General features: G+C 40.6%; 1 protein-coding gene across 1 annotated transcript; it reads left to right on the top strand.

Moving 5' to 3' along the window:
• Nucleotides 1–1,926: 1,926 nt before the first annotated feature.
• LOC111147653 (RAB32, member RAS oncogene family) lies at nucleotides 1,927–21,840 on the top strand. The gene is made up of 3 exons (XM_022503850.1): nucleotides 1,927–2,176; nucleotides 16,045–16,322; nucleotides 20,619–21,840. The coding sequence occupies exons 1-3, from the start codon at nucleotides 1,927–1,929 to the stop codon at nucleotides 20,766–20,768; spliced, it is 678 nt and encodes a 225-aa protein (XP_022359558.1). The 3' UTR covers nucleotides 20,769–21,840.
• Nucleotides 21,841–22,174: the final 334 nt, after the last annotated feature.

Raw genomic sequence — 22,174 nt, forward strand, 5'->3', positions numbered from 1 at the left:
ATCCAAGAAGTCCAAGTTCAAAGTGTCAGCAGATTCGGTTTCTGTTGAGACCCACTTCCTGGTTTAGAGGCTTCTGTTTTCTTGCTGTGTCCTCACAGGGTGGAGGGGAGAGAGCTTTCAGAAGTCTCTTTTAAAAAGGCACAATCTCATTCATGAGAGCTCTACATTCATGCCCTGATCACTTCTGACCCACGTCCCAATACCATCATATTGGGGGTTAGGATTTCAACACTGGAGTATTGGGGATTACATTCAGTCCGTAACTTCAGGTGAGCCAAATACAGAGCAAATATGGGAACTCCTAAATTCTAATCTAAACCCTTCCTAACCGAAGTGTGGGCCACTAACACAATCTGCATCACCTGGGAACTTATTTCAACTCCTGAATCTCAGGCCCCACCCTGCATATACTCAGTCAGAACCTGATTTCCTAAGATCCTAGATGGTTCATATGAACTTTTAAGTTTGAGAAGCAAGCACTGATGTAAATCACTGTGCCCCTAGACCTGAGGCATCAGCATCAACTGGGAACTTGTCCCTTATGCAACTTATCTGGCTCCATTTTCCCCGCTCACCCCCAGTTCTGGGGGATCAGAACCTGGGGGTAAGCCTGGTGATGTTTTAACACTCAAGTTTGAGAACCACTGGATTCAAGCCATTATCCTTTTAGCTGTGACCATTTTTAACTTTAAACCATTTGTTGCCTATGATTTTTAGCACCACGATTCTATTTCTAATGTCAGTGGAAACCTAGGAGAGTCAGAAAAGAAGGAACCTGGAAAAATCCATGGTAATATGTATCTATGGGACAATATGCTACACTTATGGCAATAAATAGAGGATTTCCTCTCTCCCCAAGCTGGAGACATATTGAAAGGACTCTCTAGATGAGCGAACATAAAAGCCATATGCTGGTAGGCCATAAAACTTGTTTAAAGACATATCCATGCTTTTTCAATAGCTATTTTAGTAAAGGTTTTACTCCCACCTTGACGTCTAAATTTTAAAACGCCTCCACCTCTGAAAAACATTTTTCAAAGATTGTCAGATGATAGCAGAGCGAACAGCCTCTTAGTTTATTTAAGGACGCTACCAGAGTCTATCAGCTCCAGGTGTTCCTAATTATGGGGGAGGTTATCCTCGGTTTTAAAAACACGGCAAGCGAGGCAAGGCTTCCTATCTTTGTTCTTTAAAATAAAACCCCTCAAAACTACCTACTACTTTTCAGTCAATTCCTGGGATTTATCTCAGAGCCTCTCTCTACTAGGTGGAAGACTTTGATAAGATTGTTTTAACGACTCTACGTCTTTATCCTCAGACCCAGTCCTTCCCTTAATACTGAAGCGTTATCAGTCCTTTGTCAAGTTCAGGGTCAATCTGCCATCCCCTTTCTACTCAGAAGTAGGCCGCGAGAAAGAAATCAGAGGCAGAAATCTGCAGGGGTTAAACCCTCTCTGGGCAGAGGCAGGACGGAGGTTTCACCCCAGGCCAGCGCCGCGCCCGGGGACCACCAAGCCCGCCCTTCCGCGCTGGGCCTCGGCACTTTTTCAGGCCCACCTTGCGCGGCCGGGGTCGCCTTGGCTCCGGGCCCGCTCCCCGGGGCCAGCAGGGGGCGGCCGGGCTCCGCGTTCCCCGACGAGGAGGGGACGCCCCGGCGGAGGAAGTGCCGAACCCCAGCCGGCCCTCCCGAAGCGCAGGCGGCGGCGGCGGGAAGCGGCCTCCTCGCCGGGTCCAACCCCGCAGGCCAGCCCCCCGGCCCTCTCCCCGCCCCGTGCGGCTGCCGCGGCGGCCGGTTCCGGGTCCTGTGACCCGTCGGGCGGCGGCCCGGGCGCAGGGCGGCCGGCCTCGGGGACGTTGCGACGGCCCGCGGGGGCTCCGAGGGCGCGCGGGGACGGCCGGCCGGCTCGAGCGGGGCCGGGGGCGCTCATGGCGGGCGGGGGACCCGGGGACCCGGGCCAGGGGGCGGCGGGGGCGGCCGAGCCCGAGACCCGCGAGCACCTCTTCAAGGTGCTGGTCATCGGCGAGCTCGGCGTGGGCAAGACCAGCATTATCAAGCGCTACGTCCATCAGCTCTTCTCCCAGCACTACCGGGCCACCATTGGGGTGGACTTCGCCCTCAAGGTCCTCAACTGGGACAACCGGACGCTGGTGCGCCTGCAGCTCTGGGACATCGCGGGTAAGAGGCGGGCGGTGGCCTCCATCGGGAGCCGGCGGCCACTGGGCTCCGCTCAGTATCCTGCTCTCTTTCTTTGTCCTCAGTCAGCACTGCCCGCCCCGGAGGTATGGAAGAGACTAACGCCGCCAGAGACAAGGAAAGGGCCGTGGCCGGGTGAACTACTGGACCATGGAACGGGCAGTAGTAGTAGTTGAGGGATTTAAAAACAGGGTAAGATAGATAAATGCATACATAACTAACCCTGGTTAGATGCCTCTACTAAGTCTGTAGAAAGCATCTCGTTTTTAAGAGGTCTCAGAGAGGAGGCCTCCACTCCAGTTCTCTCTCACCTGACCGGAGGTGGGACAGCCCTGGGGTCTTTTCCAGAAGTTGAACTCTTGAAGGTCGACAAGCTTACAATACATCAGGAAGAGTTAGGGGGAGGCGTGGGCTCCTCTCAACCGGCTTTAACATCTTAGAAATGAGCACTGAAGTTGAATGGTTCACCCAAAGTCAGTACTTACTGTCACTACTTAGTGACACAATCAACACTAGCGACTAGATTCCTTTTTAGAATGTTTTTCATCACGACCTTGGATCCGAGACACTTCTTTGTGAGTGAAACTCCATTCTTGAGACAGGGTGCTCTGCTGGGTCATGCCTGCCCTCTGCCTGTGAAGATTTGGGGAGGCTGCTCTTGCATCGTTCCTCCCTCCCTAAACCAACATCTCTCCCCACTCCTGGCCCCCTCTCAACCCTACACCCCAGTATATTGTTTCTCTGTCCTTTGCTTTCAGTTGTCATTTAGGAGCATAATATCCCTCTTGGAGTGGATACTTACTCTCCTTGCTTTAATTTATGAAAACTTGAACTCTGTCGGGTGGGGTGGGTGGGGGGTGGGCATTTAAGAAGATGTTAACTTTGGAAAGCTTAAATATGGAAGTGATACCAAAAGTTACCCTGTTCAGTCATTGCTGGTAGGAAGCTCAGTCTGCAGTAGAGAATTTTTATGGGAGAATGTTCAGAGCTGGAGAGACCATTCTTTAGGATGGTTCATCCTACAGATGCATCAACCGTAGAAGTTTTGGTCACCCATCCGGTAGTGGGGTGGGAGTGGGGTACGGCGACATAGGTCTGTCTGCTAGGTAGTGCTCTTTTCATCAACAGTTTATCCCATATGAGAAAGTATTGAAGAATTATAACCCATATATGCACTAATTTAAGAACAGACTTCTCTGCCTCAGATATGAGAATAAATTTAAATAAATAAATAAATAAATTTATGTATGTCAGTTCCTCAGAGAAAGGGGGATGATCAGCTCTGGGCTCAGCTTTTTTTTTTTTTTTTCTTTTGGTTACAGAAAACCAAAAGTTCGTTTGAAAAGTCATCTTTTGAAGCCAGAGGCTTCTTTCGAAATACTTCCTGTGTTTCACAGAACACTTATGAATACTAGTATTGCTTTTTGACAAGGTCGTAAATTCTAAAGGTTGGCTTGCCATGTGATAGTCATTCTCCAGGAATCTTCAGTGTAGCTGTAGACTTCCATGAAGATGATTTTAACCCCCATCTAGGAGCGTTATTGACTTTGCTTTATCCTTCTTGTAAAACAGTATCATGTTTAGGTATTAAATTATCACTGGGCCTCACTGCAGGTAAATAAAAGATTTTATTGGCACATTTGTGTTTTTAAGCTTCATGCAAAAATGCATATATTTAAAGACTTGGGAAAGCAAAATCATGAGTAATTTTCTCCCTGGGTATCACCTCTTCCCTTTTTTGGTCCACCTGGAACAGACCTATGCAGCCAGGAAGGGAACATAGTCAGTCTTGTCAGACTCTGGTACATATTGAAATAGATGAGAAGTGCTTGCACTTTTGCCTAAGTCCAAAGGTTGAGCTTTGCCAGGAAGGAAAGCAAGATTTTAAGATCTCCAAAAGGGATTCCTGGATGCGAGATACCATTCAGCAGGTACGCACCAGATATTAACAAGATTTGAAGTAAACTAATGAGGTAATTAGAAATTACGAGGCTCACCTTACAAATAAGATTTTCAGAGATGGGGTCTTAATATATACGGAAGCTGCCACAAAAATAATTTGGCTTTCACTTGAGGTTTAGGGAGCTACATCATTAAGTACTTTGCTTTGAATATTTGACCTGTTAGTGAATCCTAGCTGATACCATTTGAATTGTCGTAATGATGTAATGAAGGCAAATCGAAGGCCACTCCAGAAAGTTCCCCAGGGCTAAACAACATTGAATCATATTGAATTCTCAAAGGATAGAAATACTCCTTGATTGCAAAACAGTAGGTAGAACTGGCCAGTTGATATGACTAACTTAAGGTTTGGTGCTATTACTAGTTTTTTCGTCGCGGCGTTAGAGATGAGAAAGCTGGCAAAGGGATTACATTGAGTCTCTCTATACTTGGAAACTTTGGCAGGTATAACAGGTGGGAGTCGTCCAGACATTTCCCATAAATGTGGCCAAGCAGTTTCAGCTCAACTCTTCAAATCAGGAACCACAGTGTCTCTTGGGTGCAGGCCTTCGGAATGCTTTCTTATTGCGAGAAATGAGTGTAGCTTTAAAATCCAGATGCAATCCAATTTTTGTGTTAGGCCACTGTCTCTTCCTTCATACGTGTTTTGAGATTGCTCTTAACACATTAACTGAAATACACTAAGTTACCGAAGTCGTCAAAAAAATTTTAGGAAGTTTAATAAATACCACTAAAATTTAAGATGTAGCAAGAGATGTCTCTGAGCTTCCTTTTGTTGTTGTTACATAAATTAACCCATTTTTCATAGGTCAGCAATGTATTAAATGGTGGAGCTACTATTTCAATTATCCTCATGGTATTCCTGACGGGGCCCTGTATTTACCGGTGATTTCAACCTTTTTGGTGCATTTTACCATGTCACTGCACACTAGGGTATTTCCTAGAGTGGGATCTGATCTGCCCTTTCATATATAGTGCGTATGAAGTGGTATTTGATTACAACTTATGATAACTTTATTAGCAGCTATAGGATTTTCCAGGTAGGTTGAATAGCTGGTCTAGACTAAAACTTTAAAAGAAAGAAACCGATGTGTCCATTTGGATCTAATACAGTGTAGTCTTCCTGTATTTGCTGAAGTAATTTACTTTTGCAGGGGAGGCATAATTTTATCCCTGCCTTTTTAAAGTTTTCAGCAAGGCCTGAAAATTAAATTGATGCTAGACAAATTAGCAGCAGAAATTTGTTTCATATAAGTTTTCTGTGACACAGGAGCCCTCATAGGAAAGTGAACACCCAAAGAAGTGGCAAAACCCAAATGGTTTTATACCAGGTTGAACAAAGAGAGGAAATTGTAAAAAAAAAATAACTAATATGGGCAGGCTAAAGGAAAATAAGAGTTATTTTATAAGGTCTGTTTGTAGAGACTTCTCTCAGCTTTGACTCCCATCCCTGGTGATAAGAATATTTCTTTCCTCCTGGAAAAGAGAGGATATCTCTCACATGGGAGTATTCTCATCTACTTCTAGGGAGAAAAAGGGGGAGATTAGAGCATTCTTCTTGCACCTGATCTTTTTCAAGTTCTCTATAAAAATCTGAATGGATAACCCTCCTTTGGACCCCAAAACAGATCAGGAACATTTTACTCAGAAGTTCCTGTAAATGTTATTTACCTAGAGCATAAAATGCGTGGTTGGAAGACATTATAAGTTATATAAACCATACTTAGATTCACTTTTTATTTTTTTGATTCCCATCCTAAATTAGAACATGGATCCATCTTCCACATTGACAGTCCCTGTACCTCATGGCCTCCTCTTGCCTGCTTTCATAACTCTCCTTTAACCCTCATGAGCAAGAACCTGGAATATTATCTCAGATGCTTTCTTGACCTTCAAATTATCTATTAGTCAAGAATTACTAATGTTCCGGTTTCTTCTAAATATGAAAAAGCAGTGCTCTGAGGAATTAGTCTATAGTTATTTGTAGTCTCCGTCTTAAACACTGACTATTACAATGACTTCCAATTACTTAATAACTCATTTAAAGGAATTTTTTTAAAAAAATCTTCATTATATCTGACTTTTATATGATCTTGCCATCCTGAGCCTTACACAGATTCAACTGCTGTGCTGAATTACAAGCGAAGTCTACTGTCCATTTTACATCTTTAAATCTTCCTCAATTCATCACTCTGGAGACATCTTTGGGTGCCCCAGTCTGAAATTTGAACCCACAGTTGCCCAGGCAGGCTTAGCATAACAGCATATTTCTGTTACTGCACGCGGAAATTCTCCTGAAAATGATACGCTTATTGCCTTTCTTTCCTTTTTTTTTTTTTTTTTTTTTAATTATTATGTTACCATTCTCAGTTGCCTCGGTTTCCCACATAGGCTGAAAAGTGCCCAGGTTAGCAATAGAGGGAGACATTGATAAAAAGCACTAAAACATGACCTTTTTTTCCCTGTTTTCCTAATCATTCTGTTGTTTGAATTGAAGGTGTTGGAGGCTTTTAGAGATCCCATAGTCTAAATACAGAGAAGTGTAGTAAGTTGACCAAGAAAACACAGATAATCAGTGGCACTGTACAGAGACAAATCTCATGACTCTGAAATATGAAATATGAAAACTAGCTTTTAATAGTGTAGCAGATTTTTGGTTCACTGGTGTCAAAACAGTCTGAAGATTGTTGTCCAACAGTCTAACAGACTCTTGTCTAAAATGGCAAATGTTCTAGTCGTTCTTACAGTAGCTCATATGACTCTTCTCATATACCCATTCCAATAATTCCATCTCTTTATGTTATCAGTCCAGAATTTCCAGTTATACTCTTCTTAACACAGAATGTCCAGTGTGTATACTTTTTGATCTGCTCCATCATTTTGGGTGGGCATTTTGAAAGACTGTTTCCACAGTGTGGACTTTCTGAAGGTAACAAAGCCTTTTTATTGATAAATACGTGTAGAGCGCACGTATTTATCAAGGTGATAATTACAGATGTTTGCATAGTCTACTCTGTGATCTCACTGATCAAACCTGTCAGCCATGCATTATCCTAGAGAGGCAGTGTTACTTTCCAGTGTATTCTAGGAGAAATTTTATCCATTATGTATAGTTTTCTTGACCTTCTGACTTTCTTAAGCTTCTGATGTGGAAATTTCAGTGATTATTCTATTTTAAAGCATACCCAGGATTTTGTTTTTATCAGGTGTGGTAAGGCCAACACATCAGAAGATCATCACCATTGAAAAGATGGTTTGTTATTCATAGTTCCAGGAGAAGGGAGCACACTGCCCTATGCAGGACCACATGGGGAAGCACCAGGGTTGGTCCAGATGCAGAAGGAGCAAGGGAAGAACATGGGCTAGAGACTTTATTGTAGTTTTTGCAGGAAGAAATGGCCAAGGCAACATAGGCAAGCTGAGCAAGTTTAGGATTGGTTAGTTTGGAATATTTGAGTGGAGTTGGGCTATAGGGGTGTTCCCTGATTGTTTTAGTACCTGGCCATGGGTGGTTTAGGGCAGGAGGATAGTGTCCTAGTCTGCGGGAGCCTGAAAAAGGAGGCAGATGGGTGGTGAGGACTCTGGATTGGTTTGCTTATCAAAGATGTGCTTTCAGCAAGTCCTTTGTTGTCTCTAAGAACTAGCTAGCTGGAAGGGGCAGTCCCTCCCCTGGTCCCAAGGCCCCAAGATGTCAAAGCATTATAAAATATAGAAAATTTAAAAACATGATTGATACGTATTTCTAGGCATTTGTCAGAAAAGATTGAGAGATGAAAGAAAGTGCTCTTCCAAAGAAGAAAACTTTGAAGGCCTTAGATGTGTAGTCCGAGGATAGCATATCCTTAAACTGGTGATGATTTCACACTTAATCAACACTTCAGTAGTAGCGAGTGGGCTTAGTTGGACAAGTTTGGATTGTGTTGTGGTTGCAGAGATCTTCTGGGGGGAGAACAGTGCAGACATATAAATGGAGGGGGATGGTGGAATTCAGGGTGAGGTAGAAGATCAAGATTAAAGTGCTTTAGAATTCCACTCAATTATATTTTCAAAAGTGCATTTTGTAAACAAGGAGGCTAGACACATGTAATTTCTTCACTGTCCTTTTGAGAAAGATGAGCCACATAAAAATAGACAGTAGGGGTTTAGTTTGAGGATCTCTAACTGGCAGATGGCCTGACATTCTCTTTTTCCTCATTCTTTCCACTCACTTCTGTCCAGATATTTTCCTTAAGCATCTTCTGCAGTGATTTCTGATTACTTCTTGAAATTAAGCTAAATATATATATATATATATATATATAGTGTGTGTGTGTGTGTGTGTGTGTGTTTTAGTGTGATTATAGGGAAATTCCTCCATCAGATTCACCTGAGGTGCTTAAAATGCAGATTCTTTTTTTTTTTTTAAATAGTAACCGGGGGAGGCTACTTTATTTATTTATTTATTTAAAGATTTTATTTATTTATTTGACACAGAAAGAGAGAGAGAGAACTCAATGCAGGCAGGGGGAGCAGCAGAGGAAAAGGGAGAAGCAGGCTTTCTGCCAAGCAGGGAGCCAGACATGGGGCTTAATCCCAGGACCCTGGGATCATGACCTGAGCCAAAGGCAGATGTTTAACTATACTTTTCTACTGGCTCACCTTGAATAAGAATATGTAGCTCAGAGAATCTTAGTGGGTGGGAAACGGCGAGCATTTCTACTTGGAATACTAAACTCCAGTTGTCTCGTTATATGGATCTGTGTTTCCTGGTGAAATTTATATTTTGAATTTCAAATAATGCAAGGAAATACTTAGGTTATTTGTCAAATGAGGTCATGAGCATAAAATATTGAGATGAAATTTTTTTTTTTTAAGATTTTATTTATTTATTTGACAGATCACAAGTAGGCAGAGAGAGAGAGGAGGAAGCAGGTTCCCTGTTCAGCAGAGAGCCCGATGCAGGGCTCGATTCCAAGACCCTGGGTGACCTGAGCTGAAGGCAGAGGCTTTAACCCACTGAGCCACCCAGGTGCCCCTGAGATGAACTTTAAAAAACTAAACAAAGGGAGTGATTAAAATCACAAAAGAAAACATCTCTCGCCTCTATTTCTGATGACCATTCAGAATGTGGTCCTTTCCTTTTCAAACACTGAGAGGCAATACTTTTCTTTGGAAAATTTACAAATGAAGAAAGAAGGCAAATTGTTTTGTGGTTTTCTTTTCCTTAATTCAATTATGTATTTCTGGAAATATGTTACCCCAGCTCCTTTTCAAGTCATTAGTGTTGGATATTCCCAAATACTATATTAGCATTTTCATCTTTTTGCCACCATATATTCCTTAAGCATCCACTTTGGGTAGATAAGTTGCACATCTTTAAATATCTTTGAGCCTAGATGACTAGCACTGTGCTTTTTCTTCATTCTCATTGCCATGGTGTCTAGTTATAATAAAGGTTCCCTCTTCTAGAAAAGGAGGGTAACAGACCTTTTTAAAGGATAAAACATCTCAGAGTCATTTGGAGTATTTTGGCAGTCTGCCCACAGCAGTATGGATAAAAAGGCTGCCCCTAGTACTGGGGTAACTAAAGCACTCAGCGCTGGAGCATGGCCCATAGCTGCTATGGTAAAGCCCTAGGAGACTTAGAGAAAGGGTTTACCTTGTGCAATAGGGCTGTGCTGTCCTTGAGGAGTCACCCTCAGTCCATGGGACTGCCTTGGGTCTGTTTGGAAACATGGGACATAAGGAGCAACATGTACTCCAGAAAAGTCTTTGGCTAACAAATTGGACAGCACATTAGATAACAAATAATTTGGGAATTGGAGTAGTTTCCCCTCCCTGGGATTTTATTTTCTCATCTATAAAACAAGAGAGGTTGGACTAGATGATATGGGGCATCACCTTTCAGTTAACAGTGTTGTCCATCTAAGTGATGGTTAGGAAGGCATGGAAGTGGTTCCTCCTCCAGTCAGAAATGACTATGGCACTGGTTAAAGAGATGGTGTTGCTTAGAATCTCCCCACTGTCTGAGCTACTTGCTGTTTAGAGGAAGATCTCCCAAGTCCTGCTGAATTTTTATATTGCCATAAGGTTTAACACTACACACACTCACTAGCACTCATGTGTTTCACACTCATGTGAACAAAACCCATGGATCTGTCTTTGTATTTAATAACTGCAGACTTCTCTACCCCGTCTTCTCCTGTAGGGGAACATAACCCAGGAACATTCAGCATGGCAGGAATTCCCTGCATTTTATTTGCATGTTTGTGTAAGTAGAATCCAAGAATAATAAAGTTTTCTTGGACTGAACTTAGAATGGTTGATTGACTACTTCCTGGAGAGTATTCTTTGTATTTTTTGTCTAAAATTAAGAAAAAAAAAAAAAAATCTGATCCTACAGAATTCCTGTGCAATTCTAATGTGAATGTGAAAGTCTTTTCCATTAGTTTTGTCTTTAGCCCTTTTTTAAACTTAGGGCTAACTCCCAAAGCATTGTGAAAGAGAAGTAGTAGAATGCATCATTCTCTCTCTCTCTCTCTCTAATTTAAAGATTATTTATTTACTTATCAGAGAGCATGTGTGCATGAGCGGGTGGGTGGGCAGAGGGACAGGGAGTGGTTTAAAATAATCATCCCTCTCTCTTTCTATATGTCCATAGTGAGGGTGGAGGTTGGGATGTGGCGGAGGGAGGGATGTGAGGGCAGTTTTGCATTGGAGCTACCTGGACTCAGGCTAACAGAGGCTCTACTATCTCTTGATAGTATCTTTTCAAAATTAGGGTTCCAGCCTGCTGCAGCAGGACAAGGACACTGTCACCCAAGTGATTCCGCTTAGAAATGACACTTCTGTTTACATTTCATGGTCCAAGACTAGTTCATAGCCACTCCTAATTTAGTGGGGCCAGGAGAATGTGATCCTTCATGCATCTAGAAGTGGAAGAGAATGGAATATTTGTGAACATTATTTTTGTTTTCCACTATAGTTCTTTCTTTTAGGCAATAATAAGGGAATATATAAAATTACCCAGAGAATAATAATAACAAAGTTATGGGATGCAACTCTTACTCTAGTAGCAAAGTTTCCTTTATTTTTCAGTTTAACAGTTGGAAGAGCTTGGCATATCTATGCATTCCAACCTTTGAAACCAACGTAATTAAATCTAGGTTTTACCTTGTTAGGGTTTTTTGTTGTTGTTGTTGGTTGGTTTTTTTGTTTTTGTTTTTGTTTTTTACAACAGTTCTTAATTTTATGTTAAGATTTTTATCTTAAATAAATTCATTGTATCTTTCTCTATTCTGTAATTATCCTTAATGCATTTTAGAAATGTGTGGTTTTTTTTTTTTTTTTTTTTTTTTTACTTGTTTTGACCAGTTCAGGAATATCTCTGAAGTGGTAATGGATTACTTTAGAATTTTTAAAAAAGGAGATGATGAACTCAGTAAAGTAAGAAGTATACTGTACTGTTCTGTTGGAAAGTATGCTGTGTGTGGCTTGGCCTTTCGATGCTGGATTATTTACATTCAGTCCCCACTGCTGTCTGGGTTCAGAGATTGCAGAATTTTTAGAAAATCATTACAACATTAAATTTATCACAGAGAAACTTAAAACATCAGAAGGCAGAGCTGGGAGGGCTTAGAAGATTCCTAAAGATCTGTAAAGACACTTCACTTATTTAGGCGGAGAAAGTTACTTGCCTGGGGTTTCTTTACCTTTTGTGCTTGATATTTTGATTCTCGAGTATACTTGTCTTTTCCTCAAGTTCATTTTCCTTTGCCAACTGTTTTCACCACTACAGTTTATGACATATAACTAGTTTAAGGCTTTGCCGTGTTTCATTGTACCATTTTAAAGAGGATGCTCAGGCTTTTATCATATAATACCTTTATTGAGCACTTAATAATAATACTAGCTAACATTCACACTGTGCTTCCTATGGCCCTGACATTTTACTTTTTGAACTTAAGGTCTGTGCATGTAAATTATAGTTTAAGCACATGCTGTCATGAATTTTTATTTAGCATTTCTAGTTCAAGGTATAGACCATCCCTCGCCCCCTAGAACAGAAGGAGCAAATACTTTAGGTTTTGTGGGCCATTCGCTCCTTGTTGCAGCTACTCAACTCTGCTATGGTAGAATGAAAACAGATGCAGAAACCCATAAAAGATATAGTGGCAAAATTCCGGATAAAACTTTAGCTGAATTTGACCATGAATTATAGTTTGTTGCACTCTGCCCTAAAAGACTCCTAGGCAGGCATTTTACATTAAACCCTCCCAGTGAGCCTCTGAGGTAGGTATTATTTTTTATTACTTTATTGATATATAACTGACATGCAACAAACTGTACAGTTTGATGTTTTGCCATATGTAAACACTAGTGAAACATCAGTATAATCAAGATTGCAAACATTTCCATCACACCAAAAGTATTTCCTCTTGCCACCCCCCACCTTTTAAAAATATTTTATTTATTTGACAGAGAAAGAGGTATCAAGAGAGGGAACACAAGCAGGGGTAGTGGGGCTCCGCATGGGGCTTGATCCCAGGGCAGACGCTTAACAAAGACAGGTGCCCCTCCACGTTCTCTCACCCAGGTGCCCCTCCTCTTTCCTCTTGTAACTCCTCTCTCCGCCTTGCTGAGGACAATCATTGATGTGCTTCCTCTTACTAAGTTTTTATTTTATTTTTATTTTATTTTATTACAGTTTTTATTTTTAAGGATTTGATATAAGTGTATTCATGGAGTATTACCCATTCCCTCTGAGTTCTGGCTGCTTCTACTCAGCATCATTACTTTGAGAGTCATCTGTTTTGTTACTTGTATCCATAGTCTGTTCGTTTCCTTTCTATTGTTATATTCATTGTATGGATATACCATACTTTATTCATTACTATTTTGGCTGTAAAAATAAAACATTGATGAGCATTCATGAAGATGACTTTGTGTAGACATGGGCTTTCATTTTGTTTGGGCAGATACCTAGGAGTAGAATGTGTTGGTTGTATGGTAGAGACATGTCTAAATTTTTTTTTAATGTTTTTTTTTTTAAAGATTTTATTTATTTATTTGACAGAGAGAGAGAGAGATCACAAGTAGGTAGAGAGGCATCAGAGAAAGAGGGGAGAGCAGGCTCCCCTCTGAGCAGAGAGCCCAATGCGGGGCTCGATCCCAGGACCCTGAGATCATGACCTGAGCCAAAGGCAGAGTCTTAACCCACTGAGCCACCCAGGCGCCCCCCCATGTCTAAATTTTTAAAAACTATCAAATCGTCTACCAAAGTGGATGTACTATTTTAAATTCTTATTCCTACCAGCAGTGCATGAGAACTGATTGCTCCACATCTTCGCCAGTACTGGGTATAATCAGACTTTTTATTTTAGTCATTCTTGTGGGCATGAAGCCGCAGCTTGTTGTGATTTAAATTTGCATTTCTCCAATAATTAATGATGCTGAGCATCTTTACCTCTACTTAGTTGTCATTGTATACGTTCTTTGATAAAGTGTCTATTCCAGTCTTTTGCTTACTTTATTAATTAGATTTTTTAATCTTCTTACTTTGGAGTTTTGAGAGTTCTTTATATATTCTGGGTATAAGTCCTTTACTAGATACAGAATTTGTATCTTTTTTCTCCCAGGCTATACCTTTCCTTTTCATTTGCTCAATAGTGTAATTGACACTGTTTTGAGCTGCCCTATGGTGTGGTTGTTACAGAGCAGTCTGAGACCATCCGAGAGTTTTGAGTCTTAACCTCGGAATCTAGGGAAAATAACTTAAGGTTTCTAAACCACAGGGTCCACCTCAAAAATTCTTGTCATACATGTTTCTGATTTTCTTATGTTTTACCAAGAAGTTTATATGAGGACAAATTTGAATATGATTTAGTATGATTGGTTGAAAGAAGTATTTTTAGGGATTTAGAAATGATACAGTAAACAAAATAGCAGTCATTAAGTTTAATTGTTCTTCATAACTTCTGGATTTCTATACTTTTACTAGTTTGGCACCCTACCCTCTTTTCTAAATTGAAGGGATATTCCAAAAGAGTACTTTCTTATAACTGTGAAATGATCTTATAATCTGGACTATCTTGTTGCCATAGTCATTTTATACTTAGTAATTAAGATTTATAAAAATAAAAGTCAGTAGTATGTGCTCTCTAGTTAAAATTGAAGTCGGAACAACTTTAATGCAATCTACCTAGTCTTTCTGCAGAATAGTAATACTGACTTTGACCAGTTGGTACATCCTCTGTGAATTTGCCGTGTGTGATTATTAAGTGTATGTTTAAGGAAAGTAGTACAATGTTAACTTCGTATAAATGTCAGCATTGTGATCAAATAAGTTATACAATTGGCTGGTCAGATTTAACACCAATAAAACATGAACATGATAGTGGGGTTTCATATGTGGCCATTTGTTACCTTGAAGTTCAGACATCTGGGCCATCATTATAGGGCTTCAGATAAGCCTATATGATGGGTTGTCACAAACCAAATCAACTTTTTATTTTTTATTTTTTAAAAGATTTTATTTATTTATTTGACAGAGACAGACACAGTGAGAGAGGGAACACAAGCAGGGGAAGTGGGAGAGGGAGAAGCAGCTTCCTGCTGAGCAGAGAGCCCAACACCAGGCTCCATCCCAGGACCCTGGGATCATGACCTTAGTGGAAAGTAGAGGCTTAATGACTGAGCCACCGAGGTGCCCCCAAGATGAACTTAAAGCATATCCATTTACGTTTGCCTTTTGTGTTCTTCTTCCATTATCTCACTAAGCCATATCTAAAATTGTATGATGCTATAGTAAAATTTGGAGAAGGAATTTTTCTTTTGTGGGTAGCTTTGCGTTTGTTACTATCAATAACATGTAGATAAAGTGTGTTTTTCATCATGTGTTTTAACAGGAAAGGGTCCTGTCAGTTTGTTTTTATCATTGGTCAGTTACCCGTCTTGGCTTTGCACTGATTGCCATTTTTCCTGGGCACTGTAGTCCGTAACTTGACAGAATGAAAAGTGAACACCTTAGAAGTCAAGGTGACTGCAAGATAGTTCAGAATGCCCGGTATCGTATTAACGTGGGCACATGGCAGCCAGGAGACCTGGGTTCTGGTCCCGCAGTATGTCGTCAGGGCCACTGTCATCCTGCCCAAGCAGCTCTCAGCATGGTTTTTCTTCTGTCAGTTGAAGATTAGGGTGCCTCCTGCGTCAAAGAGCGATACCAGATGGAAAGGAGATACGTGAAGCAGTAGAATGTTCCCCAAAGTATTTAACATGTTAAATTATTTTAAAAGTATGATAGTTGAAGAGCTCTACAGTTGATCCTTCTTTTAGTCACACGGCCACATGGGCCACTTTTTGTTAGTAGGTTTGCATGTATCTGCCTTCTTAGAGGAGAGCAATCTTGCATGCAGAGGCAAAAGTGGGTGCGGGCTAGAGATGGGGAGGAAGGATAAGCTCCTTTATCTCATAGCCAGTCCTAGTCTTTTGACTGCATTTTGCCCACCATACTTATCTTCTTCCTGCAAGCTTCATTTTCTTCTATTCTTGTCTCTTCTCCCCCTCCACTACCAGCTTTCTTTTTTCCTTTCGTACCTCTTCTCTTAGACCAGAGGGAGGGCGGCAGGGGGATTGGGGGAAGAATGGCTCTGTAGCTTTAAGCACTGTCATCTATCTGGATGGTTATGGAGCATGTGTTGGACACGCGCAGAGCATAAAGCTAGTTAACTGTGTACTCAGACCCCGTGATCACCCACATGCTTCTGTACGTCCTTTATCCCACCAGTTTTCTTTGCTTTGGAATGGGAGACATGTGTTTGTAGCACTATTCTTAGGGTCAGAGGGGTTATATCTAAATATAGACTCTGCTGAATGATGAGCTCTTAATCTCTTATTATATTTATTTTTAGGGCAGGAGCGATTTGGCAACATGACCCGGGTATACTACAAAGAAGCTGTTGGTGCTTTTGTAGTCTTTGATATATCGAGAGGTTCCACATTTGAGGCCGTCTTAAAATGGAAAAGTGATCTGGATAGTAAAGTCCACCTTCCAAATGGCAGCCCTATTCCTGCTGTCCTCTTAGCTAATAAATGTGACCAAAAAAAGGATGGTGGCCAGAATCCTACCCAGATGGACCAATTCTGCAAAGAACATGGTTTCACTGGATGGTTTGAAACTTCTGCAAAGGTGAGGTCTGCTTTGTGTTTGTATCTGCTCTGCTCTTCACTCGTAAATCTGAGCTGTAACTATAAAATATTTAGATGAGTTTATGTGTGCCGTTTTTGGGAGCCTAGAAAAAAGCAAAGTATAGCATGGATTTGTTATAGCTTCTTTGAGTGGTCAGCAGGAATGCTTTCAAAATTGGCTGATGTGGAAGTGAATAGAATAGAATAGAAGGTTTTCCATCAAAATAAAAATTAGCTATTATTTAGATCAAAGAACAATGATGTTCTCTGAGTTTGAGCCTTTAAATAAAGCACTTCTGCAACTGGAGTTCATGGGGAGGATAAAGTGTCTTGTCAAGCACAAGCATTGAAGGCTTCACGAAATCTAGGGACATAGATGACACTGGTCAATGTGTAGGTCATGTGCAGTACTAACAAAAATGGACACTGAAAATGTCAGAGATGTATTCAGATGGTGTTTGAAGAGTTTCAGATTGTGTATAGAAATCTGAAAGAAATGTGAAAGAATCTGAACAAGAGGCAAGTATCAGCATTTGTGACATGCGGCATGAAGAGTGGAGGGAGAATTTTTTCTTTCATCTATTGTGGGATACAGTGTTTTATGAAGAAAAACAAAAACACTAAACTTGTTAAAAATCTTGCCAGCCTAGATATACAAGAAAGTAAAAGTGAAAATCGCAAGCACAAAATATTAAGTGGGGAGGGAGTTTGTTTACATGCATTGGAAATTTCACATTAGAGGTCAATAACTATCGGATTGATGTCAGAATGATGAAATGTTGGAGAAATTCTGTAATGACAAAGTCGAAACCATAAGACTGTATATCTTAACACAGTCCCAGCATTTGGGATGCCCTCTGTGGATTTCTTGTACGTATATATTTTTTAAAAAGCCTTTTTCTCTCAGTTAACAAATGTGACCAGATTTACCTACTGGTCATATTACCTACTTACCACTAGGTCACTTTTAGTTTTACCAGAAACCCACCCTGAAAGTAGAAGATCATTTGATGCCACCGATGATCAGAATAAGGGAAGTAAAGCTATGAGAGCCTGCACAGAAAAGCTGCTCTGGAGATAACTGAGTGATGTTGTCGTCATCCGAAAAACTATTGTCTGCTGGAACCAGAAGTGTTTACTCCTAAGCTAAAAGCTATTTGTTTAAATAAATACATTCTAGAATCTTCAGTTTTCGTTTCATGCATAAAAAGTGGTGTCAGAAGAAAGTTGCGCGCGAGCACTTACCCAGGCAAGAAGGAAGAAATGGCAGAAGGGGAGGCTTTTCTCACAGAGGCCATGTCCTGGAAGCCACACATTTGGTCTCTTGTCTTTGGTGGGTCTGTCAGGTGATTTGCTTGACTTCCCAGCTTTGTTAGGCAATAATCAGTGGTATGTGCAATGTTTATTAGAACATGGGATTTATAGGAAGAGATGCATGTATTACAGATAAAATTTCTTCTCCAAATTTTATTTGAATTAATTATTCAGATAATAAATCCAAATTCATCCCCAGAAACAATATTGTTATGTGGCATGTACCTTGGGACTGTAAGTCATCAGCGTTGCTACATTTATAGACACGTTACATGTGGAGTGGAGAAGGAAAACCTTGATTGATATATGTTTCAGGTCTGTTCTGTGCTTTCCTACAAAAACATTAGCAACGCCTTTTGCAGAATGTCCTTAGTAGTAAACCAGGGATTTCCAAGAGGATAACAGTAATATGAAATTTAGGTTAAAATTGTAGTTAAGACTTAAAGTACTGCCCTAGTGTCACTAATGCCTGTATTTCTGAGCCGGCTGGCAGCTGACTCGACAGCTGATTTCTGCTTGAATTGCAGTGATCTGAATTTTAATGGGAACACAGCCAAAAGACAGTCTTGAATTCATGAACTTCATCTTTCACCTTTATGGCAAATAATGGATTTCCTATACGAAAATGTGTTACTAATTACAATATGGGAATTTCAGTTCCTAATCAATTGCTACTAAATGCAGTTAGAGAGCATTATAATTCTTTGAGATAATGGGAATGGTGGGGGCTAAATGACATTTGGACATTCCAAGATCAATACTTTAATTAAAGTTAATACTTATCTTGGGAGTGGAGGTTAAAAAAAAAAAGTGCTGGAACAGATACCTGAATGAATAGTCCAAGTGTAGGTTTCTCACTGTCTGAGAAAGTACAACAGATAAGGGAGACAGCTAGAATAAACCTAGTATTGTTAGACTGAAATTGGAGCGATTGATATGAACTTAATGATTTATATGCATGTAGAAATATGGATGTTTCTGTGTTTGTATGTGTTTATAGACACATGTGTATATATGTGTATACATATGTGTCTATAAACACACATATGTATAAACAGATAAATGTAGAAATTGATGTCTATGTGTCTGTGGAGGCGTATGTGTATTTCCTAGTTCTCCTTGCTTAGGAGCAATGATACCACAGATCCAATGAGCTTCCTAGTCCCCAGAATTTGTTCCTTATTTTTTACTATTTTTTACAAGACTTTATTTATTTTAGAGATAGCATGAGCTGGGGAAGGGGCAGAGGGAGACTCTCCAGCAGACTCCCCACTGAGCACAGAACCCTACGTGGGGCTCAATCTCACCGTCCTGAGTTTATGACCTTGAGCCAAAATAAGAGTCAGACAGTTAACCAACTGAGCCTCCCAGGCGCCCCCAGAACTTGTTTTTTAAATACTGTTCTCCTGTAAAAAGAACAGGGGTTTCATGGAGAAATTATTGCTTCCAGGATTGGTGGGACAAGGAAAGTAAAGATACGACAGAGATATTTTGTGGTGCTAGAAATAAGGAAACACAAAATGATGGAGACCGGTCAGAAAGAAACAAGACCCTACTTAATAGGAGGTCCAAAAATCCAAGACAATTGGAGCAGCAAAGTAAATGACTATTGCAGTGGATCTAATCCATAGAATAAAGGAATAAAGTAATAATCCACGATAAGAGTAAACCAACGAAAACCTCTTCCTAACAGTAGAATTCCAACTAATAATTTAAAAAGGAATGATGGATACAGTCAGTCACCTTTAACCACCATGGAAATAGCTGTTTTAGGGAAGAATAAATTGATGTTGAAGTTAATGGGAAAAACTCTGATGAAAAATAGGGTATTTCCATATTTGAGCTTCCTAAGTACAAAAGAGAAATCATGACTATTCAGTAGAGAAGCCTGACAGACATGACTTTAAGCAAGTGTGCCTCTCGGATGCTGAGGGAGACACATCACTTACTCCTGTCAAAAATGTATAACTTGAGTTTAATGATATGGAAACATCAAACAAGCCCAAATTGAGGGATATTCTCTGGCCAGTATGCTCCAAGAGTGTCAAGGTCATGAAAGGCAAGGTGACTGAAGAACTGTCCCAGGTTAAAGGAGACCAAGAAGACATGAGCATGAAATACAGCCGGTCACCTGGATCACACATAGGACACTGAGACAATGGGGACATTGAATGAGGTTCATAATCAGTGCTGACACTATTATCGAATTTCCTGATTTTATCTGGAAATCTGGTTATCCAAGATGTTAATACTTTAGGAATATGAGTGAAAGGTATGTAGGAATTTTTGCTATTTTTGCAATGTTTTTGTCAATCCAAAATTATTTAGAAATGAAAAGTTAAATATTAAAAAGCCCAGATTTTGCTATGTGTTACTTGTGTATTTAATGACAGCTAAATCTGTCACACAAATGTTGTGATAGCTAGTGACTCCTTAGGGTATTTTTTAATGGACATCACATCTATAACATTGTTTCAGAAACTAAGGAAATTAATTTACACATGACAACTAGAAGTAATAACCTGTACTCAGAGAGGGGAAATGACATGATGCATTTATCATATTTTAATGTGTGAGCCCATTGACATTCCTCTTCATAATGTATCCTGAATGCTTGACCTTAAATGTTTAAAGGCAGGAACTTTTTTGTCTTAGTGCTTTCATTTATGGGAATGGCGACCCAGCAAGGGATGACAATTCCTTTTCAACCATTAAGATAGTTCACTGAACCTCAGGGACAAAAAGTTTGAAACAGGAACATCAGGAAGGGGAATCCTTTGTGAAAAGAGGAACGTTCTATATCCACGTTACTGAACAGCATTAAACTCTGAGGGTGTGTATACCCTGGAGTGAGGGCGAAGATGGTAGCCTGTGTATTCTGATGTCCCCTCTAAAAACTGCGCTCGTACCATTATTACTCTTCATGCTTTCTTCTAAGCATGAATCCTTGGAATTCATCCTGGTCATCATTTCTGCATTATAGGATAATATAAACATCGATGAAGCAGCCCGGTTCCTCGTGGAGAATATTCTTGCAAACCACCAAAGCTTTCCTAATGAAGAAAACGACAGGGACAAAGTTAAACTGGATCAGGAGACCTTGACCGCAGAGAGCAAGTCCCAGTGTTGCTGACGTGGCTTCTGCTTCTGTCCCACGAGCAGATGCAGCCTGCCTGGGCTGGAGCCAGGCCTGAGTATGGATAAGGTGGCAGATGTGCTGTCCTGTGAGTCTTTCCAGGGCTGCACTTCAAAGGAATGCTCTGGTTTTTCCTCAGGTTGGATATATCTTTCTCCCCGTTCTGAATGACAGGGACAGCACCCCTGGGAGCCTGCGCCCACACAGGGCTTCTCTGGTGGTTGCCGTAAGTTCAGGATAATGTTTACATCCTCTGTAACATCTTTTTAGATGATGCTCCCACCCCCCCGCCCGCCCCACCCCTTTACCAACTTCCAAGTTGTGCCTTGTGGCGGGAGTGCAGAGGTGAGAAACCTGACCTACCGTCTTTGAGCAAGGCTGTGGGGCTCTGTCTTGTCTCCATATCCTGGTCTCACTCTCCAGGCTCTGGAGGCTGCAGGCTCTGGTTGTCACAGAAGGCTTGAAGTCCCTGTTTTGCAGCCTTTCTTTCTTTTTTCCTCCTTCCTTTCTTCCTTCCTTCCTTCCTTTCTCTCTCTCTCTCTCTCTCTTTCTTTCTTTCTTTTCCTACTTAAAACTTTGGTACTTCATGTAAAATTGTTACCCTTAAGTATTATAATTTCATGAGCCCTAGCCAGGGTAGCGTGCCCTTGCTAAGGACTCAGCATGGCCAGCATTCTGGCTCTGGTTGCTGCCTGTTGGAAACGATACAAACAGACATTCCTTCTCTCTCTCCAGTCTTTTGTTCTGTTTTTTGGTTTTTGGGGTTTTTTTTCCCTCTTCCTTCTGGTTGTTTATTTTTTACCTGAGAGCCTGGCTGGTATTACTGTTGCAGTTATCTCCAACTGAAGCTAGTCTTTTAAAATCTGTATTAGTAATGGTCATAGAGAGGAGTCACTTCAAAACATGTACCATGAAAGCTGAGGTTCTGTATTATGAATTATGAAAGAGAGTAGGTCATGTGTGGTTTTCTGTAAAGTTTGGGACATTTTTAAGTATAACACATGAGAAACTTAAGGCAGCTTCATAATATTTGTATTACCATTTAACCCAGTTAAGAAAAAGAATAAATATTTTGACTGAAACCTTGTTTTTGTGAATTAATGTGATTATGTGAAGGTAAATGGGGTGTACTTTTCTGCCTTACAAAACTTGGTGTCTGTTCACTTTTTCCTTTTGTTTTTAAGGGACTTGCTATCTGAAAGGTCCAACGTATTTCTTTCAGAGGAGTTTTCAAAGTGTTTGTGACATAACCCAGAGTTAATGCAAAATGAGGCATTGATTAAATTGTCTTACACAATATTATTAATGTGGGTAGGAAAAATCCATGCATTGATTGAGAGCCGGGGGAAAAGAACTAGCAAGAATTGTGTTTGCTCTGGCAGGTGTATTCTGGGAATAAATAG

The sequence above is a fragment of the Enhydra lutris genome, unplaced genomic scaffold, assembly GCF_002288905.1.
Source record: "Enhydra lutris kenyoni isolate GAN:26980312 unplaced genomic scaffold, ASM228890v2 scaffoldscaffold17, whole genome shotgun sequence".
NCBI classification, from domain to species: domain Eukaryota; kingdom Metazoa; phylum Chordata; class Mammalia; order Carnivora; family Mustelidae; genus Enhydra; species Enhydra lutris.